This window comes from Crocodylus siamensis, chromosome 2 (assembly GCF_052110815.1).
Source record: "Crocodylus siamensis isolate JL-2025a chromosome 2, ASM5211081v1, whole genome shotgun sequence".
NCBI classification, from domain to species: domain Eukaryota; kingdom Metazoa; phylum Chordata; order Crocodylia; family Crocodylidae; genus Crocodylus; species Crocodylus siamensis.
Window position 1 is genome coordinate 96,978,024 of NC_143396.1, and position 19,842 is coordinate 96,997,865.

Here is a 19,842-nt window from a genome sequence, read left to right on the forward strand (position 1 = left end):
GACAGTGAGGAAGAAGAGAAGGAAAATCTCTTGATGCTGTCACAGAGTCAGATAATTTGCTTCCGTTTCTCAGTATTGAACAGCTTCCACTGGAACGTCAAACAGGAAGATGGCAGAGCTTCTGGGGGATAAACTAGCACTCATAGTGACTATTTTTATTTAGAGATAGCCAAAAGCTAATAAACAATTTCATTTTGCCAGTAATTAGCTATAAGCACGTGAAAAGGATATAAAAGAAAAAAGGGTGTTCTTTACCAAAAAAAGAGACACAGCATCATTAATATTAGTAAGTTAAAATAAAATTCATCCAGATCTCATAAATTATCCTGGAGATCTGATTAAATTCAATCAGATTCCAAGTGCTATAGTGTTGGGAACAGTGTCTTCAACTTAAATGCTTTTCTCATCTAGAAATGCCAGTAACAATGACTGTAGGCAACTTCATTAAGAATTCGGTCCCTGTTTGATAAACTTTCATGACAGTTCAATAATGATGTAAGTGTTCCTCATAATTGAAGACAACATCCACCTTATACAAACTGCCAACAATGGAAGAAAATCAAGCCAAAGGGCCACTAGTCTAGGGAAAACCCCTTTCAAGAAAGGAATGCTGCAAAGCCAATTCTTCCTGAGTGACCTACATGGGTTACACACCCATGGCTTGTCTCCCTGACAAGTCTATTGATTCAGTTTTGAAATAATCAGTTAAAAATGTGTGGAGATCCTGTTCCCCAGTTACGGACTGACCTATATATTTTTGGCATCAGTTATTCCCTAGAGAATCTGATTTGACAGGCACTTAAGATTTGCAGTTAAAATGAATTAGAATATGGCCAAGGTAAGCAAGGCAACTTCCTAAAAAGATTAGTTTGTTCTGTTCATCAAAATATTTTGGGGTAACAAGGTGAAAATAGACATCATTCGGGGAGAACAGAACTTTATGATGATTTCTGTACCAAACAGCAAATACTCTCTCTTTCTCACCAGCACAGCAAATTACTAAAACATGGAATAATCTCTTGTGTCAAAGCTAATTAATCTTAAACAGCAAATTATCAACAAGTGATAGTTCTGATCAGGACGTAATCAGAGTAGCATGCATATGATAGCTTTCAAGTTGATTTGTAGCTCTAGTTTATTTTTTCTAATATTAGAAGTAGATAATTTCAGTCAGAAAGACTAACGTACTCAAAGCACATGCCCTTGATGTCTAAACTACTAGGGACTGATGGAGTACAGGGTTTAAAGATTAGCAGGGCTGCTGTTTTGGCAGTGGGTGAAAAGAAAGGTCTGTAAGATGCACATTTTGTTGAGGCCTTCTTATATGTAGTTTATACTGACTTATTTGCGTCTATCAAAATTGCCTCTTTGCCTCTGCTCCAACTCCATGAGCGATCCAGTACCACCTAACTTTTCCCTTAAGACAAAATGAGGAAACCAGTCATGTCAGGAAGTAAGGAATAGAAAAGGCAAGAGAGTCAAGTAAGTAGGGAGATAGATGAGCAGCAGAGAACTGTCAGAATACTAGCAAAATTCTCCCACACAATTTAAGGTAATAAAGAATTAAGGATGAGACCTTATTTAAAAGAAAGGCGCAGAAATTATTTATGAATAATTAGACCCTTGAGCTGCATCATTCATAGCATGTTCTCTGTACTGGGAGTGCACAACAGGAGCTGAGACCAATGATTTTTTGCCTTAGCAATTCCTTGTAGGTCAGCAGTGATAAAGATTCAGCCCCTGGGCTGTATCTGGCTCACAGAGCCCTAGTATTCAAGCCTGTAAGTCTACTGACTCCATGATGCACTCCAGCCATGATAGACATGCTAGCCCTAGCCCCACACACTGCATGTGCACATGGAGCCCGCCTGGTGTGCAGCACCCATGCCAGACTAGGCCTTCATGCTGGCTCTGGGGATAGATGAGGCCCACAGACTCTCCCTGCATGCTGGAATCGGTGTGCAGAGCCAGTCCAGGATGGGTACTGCAAGCAGTGTTCACACTGTGCCAGCTTCAAGTGTGACCTGGGTCAAAACCAGCACATGCTGCACACAGCATTACAGGACTGCTCTGGGGCATGCACTACGTGAGCTGCCCATACCAGACTGGCCCTGTCCACTGGCTCTAGCAAGTGAATTCTGTGGGTCTGATCCCCCCACAAACCAGCCTAAACCCCTTATCCAGCCTGTGGGGCCAGATGAGTTACTGCCCTGTTGTAGGCCAATGCCCTGATAAGATAAACATCAGTGCGCACAGTCTGCACCTTAGTTTCCTCTCAATCCTGCAGTCCTATACAATGTGATTCTTGAAAAAAAAGGTAAAAGAGAGTGGGATGTAAATATGCACATGGATGGCACATCTTGAAGAATTCCAGTTTATGGTAAGTAACCTCTCCCCCCGCCCCCCAAGCAATCGTCTATATTCACATCCTTACTGTGTGTGACTCAAAAGCAACACCCACATACGCTTGCAGGCAGGTCTCAGAATTCCCTAGGGAAACAGTGACTGATGGATGACCTTATCACATGCAACATCTGGTCTGGAGGTTTTTGCAATCATGTAAAGTTTAGAAAAGGTATATATTGAGTTCTGGGTAGCTCCCCTGCAAATGTCATTTATGGACCCATTCTGTGGCTTTTGGAGACTATGGCCTGAGTTGCTGTGAAATCAGCTAATATCACAGGGCCACCTCCATCTGGGCAGCATAGTTCCATGCACCCCATCATGCACTTGGATAGGGAAACAAATAGTTGCATAAAGTTTTGGAAAGGCTTGATTGTATACAAATAGTAGGCCACGGCTCTTTTGATGCTAACTGAATGCAGTGAAGTCTCAGTGAGCAGAAAGAAACCATTGTTGAGAAAATAAATAGCTATACTGGCAAAAAGTAAAACAAACTAAAGAAAATAGCTTCTAGCCCTTTGAAAAAAAAGAAAGGGAAGAGGAGGACCAGTAGGGAATAACAGGCCCTGAAGAGCAGCACGCTGTCGCACAGTAAAATAAGATGGGAGGGAAATGTCATGTGACAGAGAGGCCGGAGGCAAAAGCCTTTCTATTTATTACTTCCTGTCTTCTCTCTCAGCAAAGGAGGAGAGAAGAAATGAAGCAACAGCGGGGAAGGGGAAAAGGTCTAGAAAAAATGGCCTTCAAAGTTAAGGAAGCTTACAAACAAGTCAAGAGGAATGTTACAGCTCTTGTCCAGGCACTGAGAAGAAGGAAGTGTGCATCTCCCTTTGACCCCTAGGTATAGGGCAGAAGAGGGGGATGGAGTTAAAGAATACCCTATGAGTATGGCTAGGGCAAAAAGTCTCTAGCTCAAGATTCATGGCATATGCAGAGCTCAAACTGAGAATGTGCACATGAACAATTATCTGAAGTGGTAGTATGAAAGTGAAGAGAGAGTGGGAAAGGGATTATATGTTTCTCAAGGATAACCCTTTCATTTTTTATTCTAAGCATTCAAGATCTACAAAAAACACTTCTGTTGCGTGGGCAAAATACTCTAGTTTCCAAAAGAAAATGCTGGAGAAATGACATGTAATCCCGTTGCATATGCCATATTTTCAGTCAACAGAAAACCAGACTCACAAAGAAAAATAAAAGAGAAAAAGCCATCTTGTAACTTATGTAACAGAATATTATTTTCAAAGAGGAATTTGATGTGCAGCATCAATGTAGTTTCTGAACTGGGGAGGAACAACCGGCACCATTCCTACAGGTTGGGGAACTCCCCTCCTCATCATTGACTCCAAGATGAACATGGGCTGGCAGTGTGGGGAAGCAGTCAGGAAGGCCAACCGCACCTTGTCATGCATCCACAGATGCATCTCGAGCAGGTCCAAGGAGGTGATCCTCCCCCTCTATGCAGCACTGGTCAGGCCGCAGTTGGAGTACTGCGTCCAGTTCTGGGTGCCGCACTTCAAGAGGGATGTGGACAGCATGGAGAGGGTCCAGAGGAGGGCCACTCGCATGATCAGGGGACAACAGGGCAGGCCCTATGAGGAGAGGCTCAGGGACCTGAACCTGTTCAGCCTCCATAAGAGAAGGCTGAGGGGGGATCTTGTGGCCTGTTATAAACTAGTCAGGGGGGATCAGCAGGCATTGGGGGAGTCCCTGTTCCCCCGAGCACTGCCAGGAGTGACCAGGAATAACGGTCACAAGCTGGCAGAGGGTAGGTTTAGGCTAGATATCAGGAGGCGCTACTTCACGGTCAGGGCGGCTAGGATCTGGAACCAGCTTCCAAGAGAAGTGGTGCTTGCTCCTACCCTGGTGGGTTTTAAGTGGACGTTAGATGAACATCTTGCTGGGGTTGTTTGACCCCAGTACTCTTTCCTGCCGTGGCAGAGGGTCAGACTACATGATCTGCTCAGGTCCCTTCCGACCCTGGAAACTATGAAACTATGAATTATATACATACATACAGTACCTGTAGAAGTATCCACTGTGAAAAGGGATGAAAAGTTGCCTGGAACAAGCTCATATGTCACACTGCCATATATGCCAGAATCCCTGTCTGTGGCAATGACATTCATGATTTCTGTTCCTGGCGGTGTATGACTACTAATGCTTGTCAGATAGGTGTCTGGGTCAAAGATAGGTTGATTATCATTGACGTCTTCAATCGCAATGCGAACAAAAGCTTGGGCACTTAATCCACCCTGTTGAAATAAACCAGAATGAATTAAATGACAAATACACTGCATAAACACACTGCACAAATGTACATAATACAGTCCTGCAGATCTGGTGCAATGCATCACTAGAATATAAAACAATCTGTAACTTAAGTGAACAATGCAACATTTATTAAAAGTAACTGCAACTGCCAGAAAATTGAGTTGCAGGAATTAACAGAATCTTCAATACAGCTCCAGTGTGCTGGTTATTTCAATACTTATGGTTCTATTCTCTTATGTATGGGCATTAGATTTAAGAATGAAACTCTTGTGAACACTCTTGTGATCAATGTAAAACACTTTCATGGTTAATCTTCAGTGGCTCTGTTCGTGTAGGGGGTCAATTCTGTCTATACTGCTACAGGATAGCAGTAAAGCTGGTAAAAAAGTTTCCCTAGCTTGTGAAAACTTTACAGATTTAAAAAATATCCACTGGACATCAGGATGAAACCAAACCTCTCAGAATTTTTACTTAAAAACTAGATATGCAGTAGTCCGCTAACAAAGCACCCACCTAGGAAAACCAGGTTCCATGTGCTTCTTCTGCCTTATTCAGAGCAGAGACTTGACCCTGGGTCTCCTGCAGCCTATTTGCTAACTCACAAGGAATTAGCTATCCTGGGTTGTACTCTCTCACTTTGAGCAGAAAACACACATAGACACTGATAAATTTCCTTAAAACAATTCAATTTAAATAAATTGGTATTTTACAATAACAACTGTTTTGCTGAAAATCTCCCCACCAGTTTTAGGATTGGCATTTGAGCAATTCTGCCATTTCGTCCTGTACATATAGGTACATGTTTGAACATGCACAAGGGTAGCAATTCAACTGTAACTTGTAGCTGGAAATATAAAATACATAGAATTAACTTGTACTTTGGGTTTTTTCCCCACTATGGTATCTGGGAAACTTGGCTCAACAGCCTGAACCATGGTTTCCCTTCTCCTGTGTAAACTTGGGAATGGGGATTGGCCTGGTAGCTAGATTCAGTATCACCTTTCCCCACTCTCAGCCTTGGACTGCTATGCTGTTCTCCATTTAGCCTGTGGTTTTGCTTCCCTACACTCCCTTGCTACAAGACAGACTCCCAGGGGCCACCATCAGGAAATGGTACTGGGACATAAATTATGGGGCCACTAATTCCACTTTGCACAGAAAAGTGAAGAGCAAAAAGAGAATGAAGGCTGGACCCAGAAAGATAATGCTCAGCAAAGTACTGACTTCAATAGCAATACTGTATTTGTGACATCCTGGGGTGGGGGGGGAAGTGACTTCAGAATTATGAGAGATTGAAAGAGAAGTGAAAATTTGCCTCGTAGAGTGATTGTCTTGTAGAAAACTTAGAAAAACATCACTCCATCAACTTAGGCTTGGTTTACATTTCCAAAGTTATTTCTTAATCTATAGAAGCTATTTTTTTTAAGAAGACAGCTAAGATTCTGGAGCAGTTTTACATTAAGTGAATTCTGTGATATTGGGAAGCATGGAGCAGTGGAGCTTGATACATTAAAACATATACTATATATATAGTATACATATATACATCTATATACACAAACACATATGCACACACTCACAAAAAACCTGAATTGTAAAGTTACATAAACAAAATGCTTGTGAGTTGAGTACATAATTATTAGAGCTGTGTGAAGCAGCTATGTTTCATTTCGGTTTTGGATTTGGCCATTTTGGAGGACAGCGATTCATTTCAGTGTTTCACATTACTGTTCTGCTTTGATTCGGCCAAATCTGTTTTGGAGTTTTGACACTGTTTTAGAGATTTGGATTGGCCGGGAAGAGGCAGGCACAGCCAGGTGGCTGCAATTCTCCTGCAGCTCCTCCGGCTGCGCCTGCCTCTGCCCCAGAGGGGGGAGCCACGGGAGAAGCCCCCATGGCTGCCCTACCTGGCCCCAGCCTCCCGACACTTTAAAAGGAGAGCTGCGGGGCTGTGCTGGACCATTCCCAGGGGGAGCGTCCCTAAAATATTTTGAAATATTTCGGATGGTTTCGTTTTGTTTCAGAGATATTTTGGAACCTTCTGTTTCATTTTGGATTCAGCGTTTTGGGCGTTGAAATGAGCTGAAACACCTCTGAAACAAAATGGCTACTGAAATTTCACACAGCCCTAATAATTATAGAGCTTTATCACACAAGTTGAGTACCAACATGTATAGTAGAAAGCTATATTTAATACCCCCAAATTTACTCATGCGGCCATGGTATGAGTGCAACTTTCCAGATTTCTGCATGCGTGGTTCTGGGATCATATTTTTTTTAAAATATGGACTCTACTATCAGTGCACAGTCCAGTTATTCAAACAGGAATCTGCTCTGCAGTGGAATAACAGTCTCTGTTATTTTGATTTTGCTCTGCAGTGGAATAACAGTCTCTAAAAACCTGTATTAAATTTTCACTTTAATGTCTCCTTGGTTCCAACTTCATATCTATCCAAAACCTAAATTATCTTCTAACTACTTTTGTGTTTGATGGAGTGATATAAAGTTTGGGGACGTAAACATGTTAATGACAACATCATCTTCTTGTTGGACTCTGAAATTCTGTTATTTGTGGAACAGACTGCAAACATAATGGACTTTCACAGAACTGAAATTACCATACTGGCAATTTTCTTCTCCTAAAACTAAATTTATGTTAAAACATGAAGTTATCAGTGCACTTCCAATAGAAATATTTTTTTCCTACTTTGACAGATGCTAATTTAATAAATACCTATGGTGTTATTTAGAATAGTTATATTTCTTGTTATTAAAATTGTAAAACTACTTAAGATTCTCCCAGGATTTCCATTTTAGCTTCTTTTTGGGTCAACTGTAATTTTTTTTTCAAAATGAAATATCATATTGAGACTTTAATTCCTAAAGACACACTTTATTTGCTTCTTAAAATGTCAAAATGTGTTATATGTTGTTTTTAAGTGGCAATGTTGTAATGATGAAAAAATGAAACAGAATTAGCTAGTTATGTCAAACACTTTAATTTCAATAGGAGTTTCACTAACAAAAGAATATAGATTACATTCTTTTGTGTTTTAACGGCTTCAGTTTAAATAATGAGAAAAAAAATTAACTAGCAAAACAAGCCATGTTTGCCCACCTTTAAAAGGGAGAGAAACATAGCACACAAGCGAGCATGTGCATAATTTCTGCTTCCTTTCACAGTCCCCTTCAAGCCCACATCAAGCCTTCCATTAATATTTTTTCATATTCTCCTTTCTGGGGGATTAAAAAACACCTTTGGGATTAAAATTTCCCATGCATGATCTCAACCTATAATTGAAGCATTTAGATTTCCTGAGGGAAATGCTTTTATCGGCTTTTGTGTTACTTGATAGCGAAAAACATTACAACTTTTACATCATATTAAGACATTTTTGTTGCTTACTAGTAAATAAAAGACAACACAATGTTAGTCTGTTATGCTTGGAATGGTAAGAGAACTGCAATGTTAAAACTGTATTTTAAAATAAGGAATCCTGGGAACTGTAAATGTAAAAAATTATGGTTTTTATAACATTAAATCTTCCACATTGCACAATCATGATATTTCTGACAGCCCAACCATCTATTTTAGAGCCAGATCACAAAAGAACACTGCAATGGTAACAGTAGAATTGCATTTTCCCTATTTATCCCCTTCCACACAGGGACCCCCTTCCGCAAAGTTGCAATCTTATGTTCTCTTAGGCTAGAGATAGAAATACACATAAATAGATATAATAATAGAAACCAGTTCAAATCTGTAACACAACAGAAGTTCAGTGCACATAAACCATTTTCAAAATGGCTGAAACCAGTTTAAGATAAACCTGGATGGATGTAGTATCAGACTTAACTGATTTAGATTAAATTGTTTTCTTGAACTTCTGTCCCAGATCCCCTCTAAATTCAAATTAACTCACTGTCCCCAAGCATCCCAGGATGTTTTGAACCTCCCCTACAAATCCTGCCTCGCAGGGTGGGTGGGTTAGCTTTGGCCCAAGGTGTCTGCTGCAGCCAATCAAGGAGGTGTGCTCTAGTGCCCCTTGGCTTCTGGCCAGGGCCACTGAAGGCATATGGCTGTATTTCCTGAATCAAAAATGAATGTCTGTTCACTTGCTTATTGGTTCAATCTATGCAGTTTCAACTAACCTTCAAGATTGAATCAATTCAGCTTCAGACTTTTTGACAGTCTGTACTTAGCCTTAAGAACAGAGATTGATTTGTGGCACATGCCAAGTAGCAAATGTAACTCCAAAACAGAATGCAAAGATGCAGGGCCATCACCAGCTACAGAATTCTCCTGGAGCTACCTTTCAGTACTATAGTTATTAAGGGTGTGTAAAGCAGCCCCTATTCGATTCGGATTTGGATTTAGCCCGAACCAGGGACAGTGATTCAATTCATTGCCTTGGATCACTGTCCCTGATTCAATTTGGCCGAATCTGAATCAGAAGATTCGATGCTGATTCAGAGAATCAGCACTTCAGGTAGGCACAGCTTTAAATGTTTGTTCTATGTACCTCGAGGTATCAGCTCATGATGCTGAGGTGGATGGAAGATCCCACAGGCGTGTTGGGGGGGAGCCCTCCACATGCTCGGGGGCAAACCCGGATGTACTTCCAGTCCACTTCTGGGTCCACTAGGGGGTGCACTGGGGGGTCCCTGCATGCCCTCACGGCTCATCAATCAGCCACAGGGGGACCCTGGGTGCCCCCCTAGACCCAGGAAGCCACAGTCACTGAGCCAGGGGGGGCATGGGACGGCCGCCCAGTGCACTCCCCGGCAGACCCAGAAGTGGACCGGAAGTGCTTCTGGTCCACTTCTGGGTCTGTGCTGCCTACGTTCCACACACCACAACACTGCAGCATTCACAAGCCACCTGCTATCTAGACATCTGTAAAAAAAACATTTAAAACTGTGTCTATGTCCAAATTCCCAAATCTTTCTGAATCAATTCAGAAGGTTCCGATTCAATTCGGAGAGATTAAAGGGTCCTCTGATTTGAAGTGGATTTGGAGACTTGGCCACCGAATTGGGCACAAATCTCCTCCAGGAGGGGCCAGCAGGGGACTGCATGCTTAGAGGCAACCAACACGGGTTCATCAGTGGCAGGTCCTGTCAGATCAACCTGGTGGCTTTTTACGATCAGATCACCAGATCATTAGATGCAGGGGTAGCAGTGGATATAATCTTCCTGGACACTGTCTCTCACCCCGTTCTCATTAAGAAACTGGGGGGCTGTGGTATAGACACCCACACAGTCAAATGGGTTGCCAACTGGCTGGAGGGCCGCACCCAGAGGGTGGTGGTGGATGGGTCCTTCTCAACCTGGAAGGACGTGGGCAGTGGGGTTCCGCAGGGCTCAGTCCTCAGGCCCGCACTGTTCAACATCTTCATCAGTGATTTGGACGAGGGGGTAAAAAGCACCCTGTTCAAATTTGCTGATAACACTAAGATGTGGGGGGACGTGGGCACCCTGGAAGGATGCAACAGGCTACAATCAGACCTCGACAGGTTACAAGGGTGGGCGGATAAGAATAGGATGGGTTTCAACACAGACAAGTGCAAGGTGATGCACCTCGGGAGGAACAACCGGCACCATACCTACAGGTTAGGGAACTCCCCTCTTGTCAGCACAGAGGCGGAAAAGGATCTTGGGGTCATCACTGACTCCCAGATGAACATGGGCTGGCAGTGTGGGGAGGCAGTCAGGAAGGCCAACCGCACCTTGTCATGCATCCACAGATGCATCTCGAGCAGGTCCAAAGAGGTGATCCTCCCCCTCTATGCAGCACTGGTCAAGCTGCAGTTGGAGTACTGCGTCCAGTTCTGGGTGCCACACTTCAAGAGGGATGTCAACAGCATGGAGAGGGTCCAGAGGAGGGCCACTCGTATGACCAGGGGACAACAGGGCAGGCCCTATGAGGAGAGGTTACGGGACCTGAACCTGTTCAGCCTCCAAAAGAGAAGGCTGAGGAGGGATCTTGTGGCCTGTTATAAACTAGTCAGGGGGGATCAGCAGGCATTGGGGGAGTCCCTGTTCCCACGAGCACTTCCAGGAGTGACCAGGAATAACGGTCACAAACTGGCAGAGGGTAGGTTTAGGTTAGATATCAGGAGGCACTACTTCACGGTCAGGGCGGCTAGGGTCTGGAACCAACTTCCAAGAGAAGTGGTGCAGGCTCCTATCCTGGGGGTTTTTAAGAGGAGGTTGGATGAACATCTTGCTGGGGTCATTTGACCCCAGTACTCTTTCCTGCCATGGCAGGGGGTCGGACTAGATGATCTGCTCAGGTCCCTTCCGACCCTAGAAACTATGAAACTATGAATTGAATCAGGGACCAAAGCTTTGCACAGCACTAATAGTTACACATATTAATCCTGTTAACCCTTGGGCTTAATGTTGTAATTTGGAATTAAATGCACATGTAAGCATATATTGTATGTAAGATATGGAGAGTTAATGTTACTATATACAGTTCTCAGTCTGCCGAGGCCCATAATGTGTGGCAATGAAGGACACCCTCCAAGACCAACTGTGAAGATTACTATGTGGATTGTAATCCACAACTATGAAACTCTGAAACCTTTATTCATGCAGGATTCATTCCTTTAGTGTAAGGAACTTTAGTTTCATGACTATTTCTGCAGTAAGACTTTTTCAACACAAAATACCTGGGAAAGCCAATGATGGGGTAGGTAACTTTGGAACTAAAATAAGAGCAAAGCAAAGTATACTTCGCAGGTCTGACAGAAGGATCCTTAACCTTAACATTCAATGACAAACATATTAAGATATGTAACTTTAGTGATTCTTTGAAATAGAAAGTTAGTGTCCTTCCTCTCTCTGCAATTAATATATGCTGGATTTTTCTGCAGTTTTTCGAATTGCAATAATATTATGGTCAATCTTGTCCCCACTTAAATCAGTGAGAGCTCCTTCATAGATGATTTAAAGCTCACAAGTGCCAATTCAACAAAATTACTTTTTTGTGTTTTTTTGTTTCCCCACTGCTGCTTCTACGTGATACATATAAGAGGCAGACAAGCTCAAATATGTAATGGAGCAGACACAAAAACATGGAGGAAACTGATAGCTCTACTATGTTGTTTCATTACAAGATAAACTATGTGCCATCTGGAAAATTCCTCTTTCCTCCCTTTGTCATTGTCTATATAAGCTTTGTATTTTCTTTCCGTTCTTCCTTCCTTCCTCCTTCCTTCACCTTTGTCATCAAAAATAACCTTTCAACTTTTCTCCCATCTTTTTTCATGCATTTCTTCTGCCCATATCCCACACAAGGAATGTATTATAGTAGTTCACCAGTTCAACTAAGTATCAGTTCTGAAAAGCCCCACATTTTCAAAAGTGGACACAATTTTTAGATATTTTAACATTTGGATACCAACTTGTGGAACTTCACACCTGTTTTTTATAAGTACTACACTCCCACAATGTCAAGTCAAATCCATGTATACTGCAAAGTGCTCGCAAAGTGCTCAGCATCTCTACAAAAATCAGACCTCAACTCTTCCTAACTAGGCATTCAAAAACTAAGATACTCAAAATTAGTCATCACTTTTGAAAATTTGGTTGTAGCAGCGTAGAAGGTGATAAATTATGCTAACCTGAAAGTGAAAAAAATCTATCATTTAGTGTATTTACATTTTCTTATTATTCTGATCTGAAATTTATCATCCTGGCTTTCATCTAGTATAATATGCATCTAACATTTCCATCTTTTTTATTATACATTTATCTGCAAATCACAGATTTTTAGCAGGACTCACGTTTCTGAGCCTAATTAAAATGAAATGTAAAAAACTCATATGATTTACAATACTCCCATCTAGTTCAAGGATCCATTATTAATGTATCTAATCTTCCTCATACTGCACAATTTGTACGTATTTTTCACATTTATTCAGCAGCACAATTTTTAGCCATCTAAAGCAAGACAGAATATGATCTAAAAATAAGCCTGAATGACATTTAACTACATACCAATTTCAGTTTGAAAAAAATTTTATTTGTTCTGGAGTAATACATTTTTTCAAGTTAAAACTCCTTCAACGTTCAAATAAATAAATAAAAATCTTATTTTCCCAATTACAAGCATGTAGTGAATCCCAAACTTACACGTCTGGTAAAATTTATGGGCAACACTTACCCCGTCTGTAGCTTTCACCAAGAGATCGTAAGTGGCTGGATCCTCTTCCCTATCAATGTCTTGAGATACACAGATGAGACCAGTACTTGGGTCTACCTGGAATGCTTTAGATTTTTCATAATTATGGAACCCATCATAAAGAAAATACTCTATTTCACCAAATTGGCCTGTATCTGCATCGGTTGCCTTGACCTGCAGGGATGTAATGAAGATAATAATATTTTACTTTGTTTAATTTTTATTTCACAATAATTGTTGAAATGAATATTTGATGCCAGTCAAACTTTAAACCAATATTAAAGAAGCATATTTTTTCATGCGACAGCTGTAATATTTAAGGTACCCAAAAGCACACTACAAAGCAAGGCATTAGATGATAATAGTGCAGCTACTGCATACCACATCAAAAGGATATGTTTTTTCAATTATGTAAATTCAATTATAAACTTAACAGGATTATAAGCATCATTAAGAAACAGACCAATGAAAACATATAGTATCCCTCCAAATTAAAGCACATTCTCTTTTTATCTATCAGGGTGGGATCTTACAAATACAAATTGCTCACACACGGAGGGGGAATATTGGGCAAGATATTATCTACTATTGTACATTGTGAAATTCACCAGTTGAGTCCAAGAGCCTAGTTTGACATCTGATTTGAAGGAGGGCCTTCAATAGCACAAAACAGCCCTAGGTTTAGAGGCAACTATGCCTCTTTATTTAGTTATTAGATTTATATGCCTCTCTTCTCAAAAAGGCTCAGGGCAGTCTACAATAAAAGATAAAACAACTATAAAAATGAAATAAAATACTAGGAGAAAATAACCCTCCCCACTTAGAAAGAACTCTCCAAACAATCTACCCTACTCCACCCTTCACACTCCTGCTTCTGCTTCCCTGCTTGTGACCAAAGAAACTGCCCTTTCCCTATGCCCAGTCCAACCTTGCTTCTTAGCACACATTCAATACCTCCATAAAAGACAAGAACGATTCCTCCCCAGGCCTACCCATTCCTCTCCCTGTTCTCACACTGAGGGGAGTTCCTCTCACCCATTACAGGGTGCGTCTACATGTGCTTCTATGTCCCTTTTGTTACTGCACCATCACTTCGTACTTCCTTTTTAGGCACTCTGTCACCATAGCGATGCACTATAACTGGGGAGCACATCACTATGGCAACATAGCTGCAGTGGCATGCTTCTTGCCCACGGATGCTACATCGTCGTAGCACGTTGCTATGGTGACATAGCATCACGTGTAAATGTACCCACTGTCTCTTTCAAGCCACACCCACTCCCAAAAGAGAAGACAAAGGCAAGAGTGCTACCAACTGAACCACCCTTACATAAGTTATATGCCTGCATGATAAAAGACATACAACTCTCTGCAAAGTAGGTGCATAAACTCTTGCCAGTGGGTAATGTCCTTCTTGGCTGCATCTACATGAGTGGACACATGCATTTTGAGGCACTGCAAAACACACCCAATACATGTGATTTGGTTCTCCATGCTGTGTGTTTGCAACACAGAGCTAAATTTAGATACCAGGAAATCCTGATATAAAAAAAAAAGCATGAGAAAAAAAGTGGAGTGCCCCATGCAGCAGCAGTGTTCACCACCCGAAACCAGAGCCTGGCTAGCCAAAACCATACTCCAGGCTTTGCACACCCAGGTTACTCCTGCTGGAGCCCCAGGAGGCCCCAGAACTGAAGATAAGTCTGTTAGGGCCAGCTTAGGTACTGGCCCCAGCCTTTAGGGGTATACGAACCTTTGAGTGCTGATTTGATTCAGAAGAGATCTGGCCTGATTTCGTGGCCAAATCTCTGAATCCGAATTGAATCAGGGGACCAATTAAAAGGTCTGAATCGAATCACAGTTTCATAGTTAGTAGAGTCGGAATGGACCTGAGCAGATCATCAAGTCTGACCCCCTGCCATGGCAGGAAAGAGTACTGGGGTCAAAAGACCCCAGCAAGGTGATTGTCAAGCCTTGTCTTAAAGACCCCCAGGGTAGGAGCCAGCACCATTTCACTTGGAAGATGGATCCAGATCCTAGGCGCCCTGACAGTGAAGTAGCGCCTCCTGATGTCTAATCTGAATGGGTTCATGGAATAGCCCCCCTAGTAGTGTGGGGCAGTGGGAGGTAGCAGGGATCGTTCCCCACTGGGCAGGAGCTGGTGAGTGGGTTTTTTGGTTTTTTTCCCAAAGATCTGGGAGCCGGGGCAGGCAGGGCAGCCATTGTCAGGCTGGGAAAGCAGGCAGGGGATGGGGCCTGTGTGATTCAGAGATTCAGCTCCAGCTGTATCTCTGAAACAGATTTAGCCAAAGCACCAAATCGAATCACTGTCCCCCGAATCTTTTGAATCCGAAGTGAATACTAGCCACTTCACACAGGCCTATCAGCCTGTCCTATCCTTCCTGGAGCATTTTTCCTTGTGCTAACCTCCAAAAGTGCAGGGGCATGCAGCACATATTTGTTCCACTGCTTATTCCCCCATGGCAACCATATGCCCCCACTAATGGGGATGTGGCCCTTGTATGCAGTCTTGTAAATGGTTAGGAATGTGGAATAGAATCATGTGTTTCATCTTTCACGCCTATAAGATCTGAGGTTAACTTTGCAAAGTTTCAGTGATTAAAAATATGTACAAACATCCAATTCTGCTTGTTTTATGTAGAGTCTTCAATCAAGGGATGACATTCATTCATGTCCAAAAGGTAAGCCCAGATTTAAAGTGATACATAACAGGTTTTTACACAAGCCGTTTAGGCAAGGATTAATTTAATCCTGCAAAGATTATTTTCTAGGTTTACTTGAGCAAAACAGTTGGATGTTAGGCAAATGCTAACATCTCCAAACACTTAGGAATCCCTAACTGTAAAATGCCTGTTCAAGTGAAAAATCTCAGATGGCAAGATACAGCCTCAGTGCAGAAACTGAAATTTGCCCATGTCCTTTATACAACATAATCTACATGTTTATATCTTATCAAAAGAGTTCAAACGTTTTGTTAATATCAGTCAATGCATTTGAGGGCATCAACATTATTATTTTTATAATATACTGTATTATATTACATAAACCAGTCTCAGCTGATCAGGGCACTTTGGCATTCAGAATTTGATTTATCTCAATGTGTACTTTATGTAATTAAATCTTGGGAAGTCATCCCTTGTTATATAATTGCAATTTGTTGTGAGTGCCAGTAAATTATGTATCCTAGCCTTTTCAGCATGATTTACACAATAAAGAAAGAACTAAAGCCTACTACAGTAAAATGGGGATTCATTAGATACTCCAAAATTTCATGAACTAATTCAACTTTGAGTTAATTCAATAATTATAAAGTTTAAAATGATGTTTCACACCTGAATACATTAAGCACCAAAGTTTAATTGGTTAATATTTTTATATTACATCCACAAGCATAAATATGTATGCTTTTATAAAGATTTTATTTCTCCTAGCCATGCGTGTCTTGGAGTCACAACTGTTAGGTTACGATGTTACAGTCAATTCTCTATTGTCAAACTATCTCTTATTTTAGAAACAACTAAAATGACAAAAAAAATCAACATTAGAACACAAACATGTAAAATGCGTTGGGCAGCACAGGGCAGCCTCAGAAGTTTAGCTGATTTTTCAAGTTTGTGCTGTTGATGTAACATCAACCGTCACCAGCCTGATTTTAGAGAACTCTGATTATCTGACGTAGAAAGCCTTGCTGTTTCAACATTATGTATAAGACAAGTAGGAAACAGAATTAATAATACCTAAGAAATTCATGTACCTTACAGACATCTTCAAAATTTTAAACAGACTATTTGAAAACTTTTCTTATATTAAGTCTTTTAACACACAAAGGAAGACAGCAATTCATATACTTCAGAATGTACATTTACCATGCTGATAAGATTATACAATGTAATATATCTCAAGCACAAAAGTTTCTGTGTTAGTATTGGATAAAAACTATGAAACTTTAGCACTCACCCAAGCATTATATAGTGCTCAAGTGTTAAACTCAGGCTCAGGGCAACTGGTGGATGAATTAAACCTTTTATAAACAGAACAATTGTGTTCAATACACCTTCCTTTTGATTGCTTTAATCTCTCTAGTTAGTTATAAATGTTATTAGTGTCTAATTGGGTTCTTTTATGATATATAAGAAATTAAATTAAAACTTCCAATCTGGAGCCAACTTCAGGAAAAAGCAGTTATAAAAGAATAATTGAACAGTAAAAAGAACTGATTCGTGTGTGTGTGTACAAGCATGCACGATGCACATGCATGAGTATGCATGCACGTGTATCTGTGCATGTGTGTGTGTAATATATATTAATATGTTTAATTTGCTACATGCAATATTTTAAAGAAGGATTTATTTGGAGTCTTGTGTCACTGATTAGTTCTGAAAAAAGATAAATCCTTTATTTCTTCCATCAGAAACTACAACTCTCAGATTAGTGATATGTAGAGGCCTGAACCAAGATGGGGACACCATCCTATGAGGCTCTGAAAAATTAATCGAACTGGTAAAAGTCACACCGAACATAACTTGGAATTGAACCCAGATTTCCTAAGTCCCAGTCTGTGCCTCAATTGTGGCTTACCTACCCTCAGAATCATGAACTATGATTACAGAAAAATATGGCTTGTGAAAGTTATTAATACAATCTTTCTTTCTAACGTATCTATGTGTACGTATATATGCATGCATGTGCATATTCACACATGTACGAAGAGAAAAGGAAAATTATATGCTTTCACTTCAACTGTTTTATTTCATATACAGTTGTTTTAATCATGAATGGTAAATAATTAATGATTCATTATTCTCTATTGTCTGCAGTCCTGCACATTACAATCTGTATCCTTTTAAATCTTTGGCTTTGATGTATGTGAGACTGAAAAGGATAGAAGTAAAAGAGGCAGAAACTATATTAAAGCTCTCAAAACAGATTTTAAAGCTAAAGCTTATTCAAAGTCAATTACTTCCATCAAAATCCCAAACTGACAGATGGCTTAAATGATGCACATGTTAATTAATTTGGGTTCCTTTTTATCACTCTCCAGATTTTCTCAACTTGGTCACTTCAGCCTGTGATGGATCCCTGAAATGCCCAGTATTTGCTGTATATTGAGAGAAACACCTGCTATTGTCTGGACTAGCCCTAGAATATTCTTGTGTAACTGTTTGTCAGATGGCTAGAGCAGAAGAGATCGTCATATTAGAATTTCTAGTGCTAAATATAGAAAATTCATCCACAAGGATTTGCCAAGAATCTTGTGGTTATAGAACAATCCCTGCCTGCGCCTTTTACTTCCTTGTAGTTTGCATTCCACAACTGTAGTACAGAATACATTTTAGTGCAATCTTGATTAAGATCCAAACCCTCAATCTGGTTAAGATGAAGGCAGAACTCACACTGACTTCAAAAGACAAAAGATTTGGCTATAAAAATGGTTTGCAGTTGTATATAAATCGAGTCTAAAACATTGTTTTTACCTATGTTTTGCTCTGTCTTTTTAACAGAAATATATTGTTGATATAACATTGCTCTGTCATCATCACCACTATCATTATTTTGAGCCAGATTTTTATTTTCATGCCTGTAATTTACTCTGAAAGACGGCTTTATGAATTTTATCTACCTGGTCTTGTCTGGAAGTAGTTACATGTGTAAACACTAAATGCTATCATCTATGTTGGCAACTGACAGTGGGTGATTAATTAGGGGTACAAAATTAGAGGTTATCGTTAGAAGTTTAGCCTATTACGTTCACTGGCTTGTTTCCTATACTGTAAATTATGCAGTCTTTAGACTTTTAACAATAAATGAAAAGAATAATGAATGAGGTATTTAAATAAAAATGCTTTAAAACAAATTTGAAGGAGTAATCATACTTGATTATAGTTACTTGAATTATCTCTTTGAATTCACTGACAACTGAAAAGCCAAAAAAATGTGACTTTTTCCCTTTTCAAAGTCCTTGGTACACACCCAAATGCTCCCTGTTCATAAGCTTTCTCTTTATGTCCTATCTTATAGCCAACACAGTTTTATACAAGTACTTTTTCAAATCCAGTACAGCTCCATAATTTCCCAGATAAGGAGGACAGATGTGAGGAGAGATCAGGAATTTTAGAAACTACAGTAATGATCCAGAATGCTACATCTTACAATACTGTTGTGGCAGTATCATTATTGTGGAATATTAAATTATAGCACTTCAAATGTTCAAGAATTGGAAATGATAGCAGTCAAAACAAGAGGAAATAAAGGCAGTGGTAAGAATTTTCACAGTGAACTGATCAAGAGTGTTGAATTCGGCTGTGTTGCAGAGGTGACAGTGCTGAAAAGATTTACAAACTTTGAAGATGTGGGAGGCAAAAGAATTTGATGTTGTACCACCTCTATTCTGACAGTTAAGAAGAATGTGATACTGGATCTAAGAGAAAGGAAAATGGTGGAAGGTACTAGGCTGACAGATCTCATATTATTTAACTGATTAGGTTTGAATGTGCTGGGTTGATAAATCCATGACCTTTAAAAGTTAAATTTGAGAAAACTAAACTAGATGACAATGTTTTTCCCACAATATTTTTAAAACTAACAAAAATGGTGGGACTGAAAAGATGCCTGCTAATTCTTTTCTATTCAGACGTCCTACTTTTGTAGTAGCACCTCCCATATGTTTGCTACTTGCCTACATTGCAAGCTCTTCACAAAAAAAATATGGAAATCATTATTTACCTATAAATGTCTGATGTGCTGGTGACACTACAAATTAAATATCAAGGAGTATATTGGCAATAACAGAAGGGAGAGACGTAGAGAAACATTCTATGGAGAAACAAGGAAGCCCAAAACATCAATAAGACACATAAAAGACCAGAATAAATGAGACACTAATAGGCTCATTATGCAACTGAAGGTGCAGGAGGTTAAAGAAGGAAAATGATTAGAAAAAAATTCAACTTGT

The 19,842-nt window shown here is 40.2% G+C and overlaps 1 protein-coding gene across 1 annotated transcript in view; it reads right to left on the reverse strand.

Moving 5' to 3' along the window:
* Positions 1-19,842, reverse strand: part of DCHS2 (dachsous cadherin-related 2) — a 199,974-nt gene that overhangs the window by 97,894 nt on the left and 82,238 nt on the right. Inside the window, exons 2-3 of the mRNA XM_090036442.1 lie at positions 12,852-13,043; positions 4,427-4,658 (exon numbers count right to left, since the gene is read on the reverse strand). Of these exons, the coding sequence (XP_089892568.1) occupies positions 4,427-4,658; positions 12,852-13,043 (424 nt within the window). The remainder of the gene's footprint in view (positions 1-4,426; positions 4,659-12,851; positions 13,044-19,842) is intronic.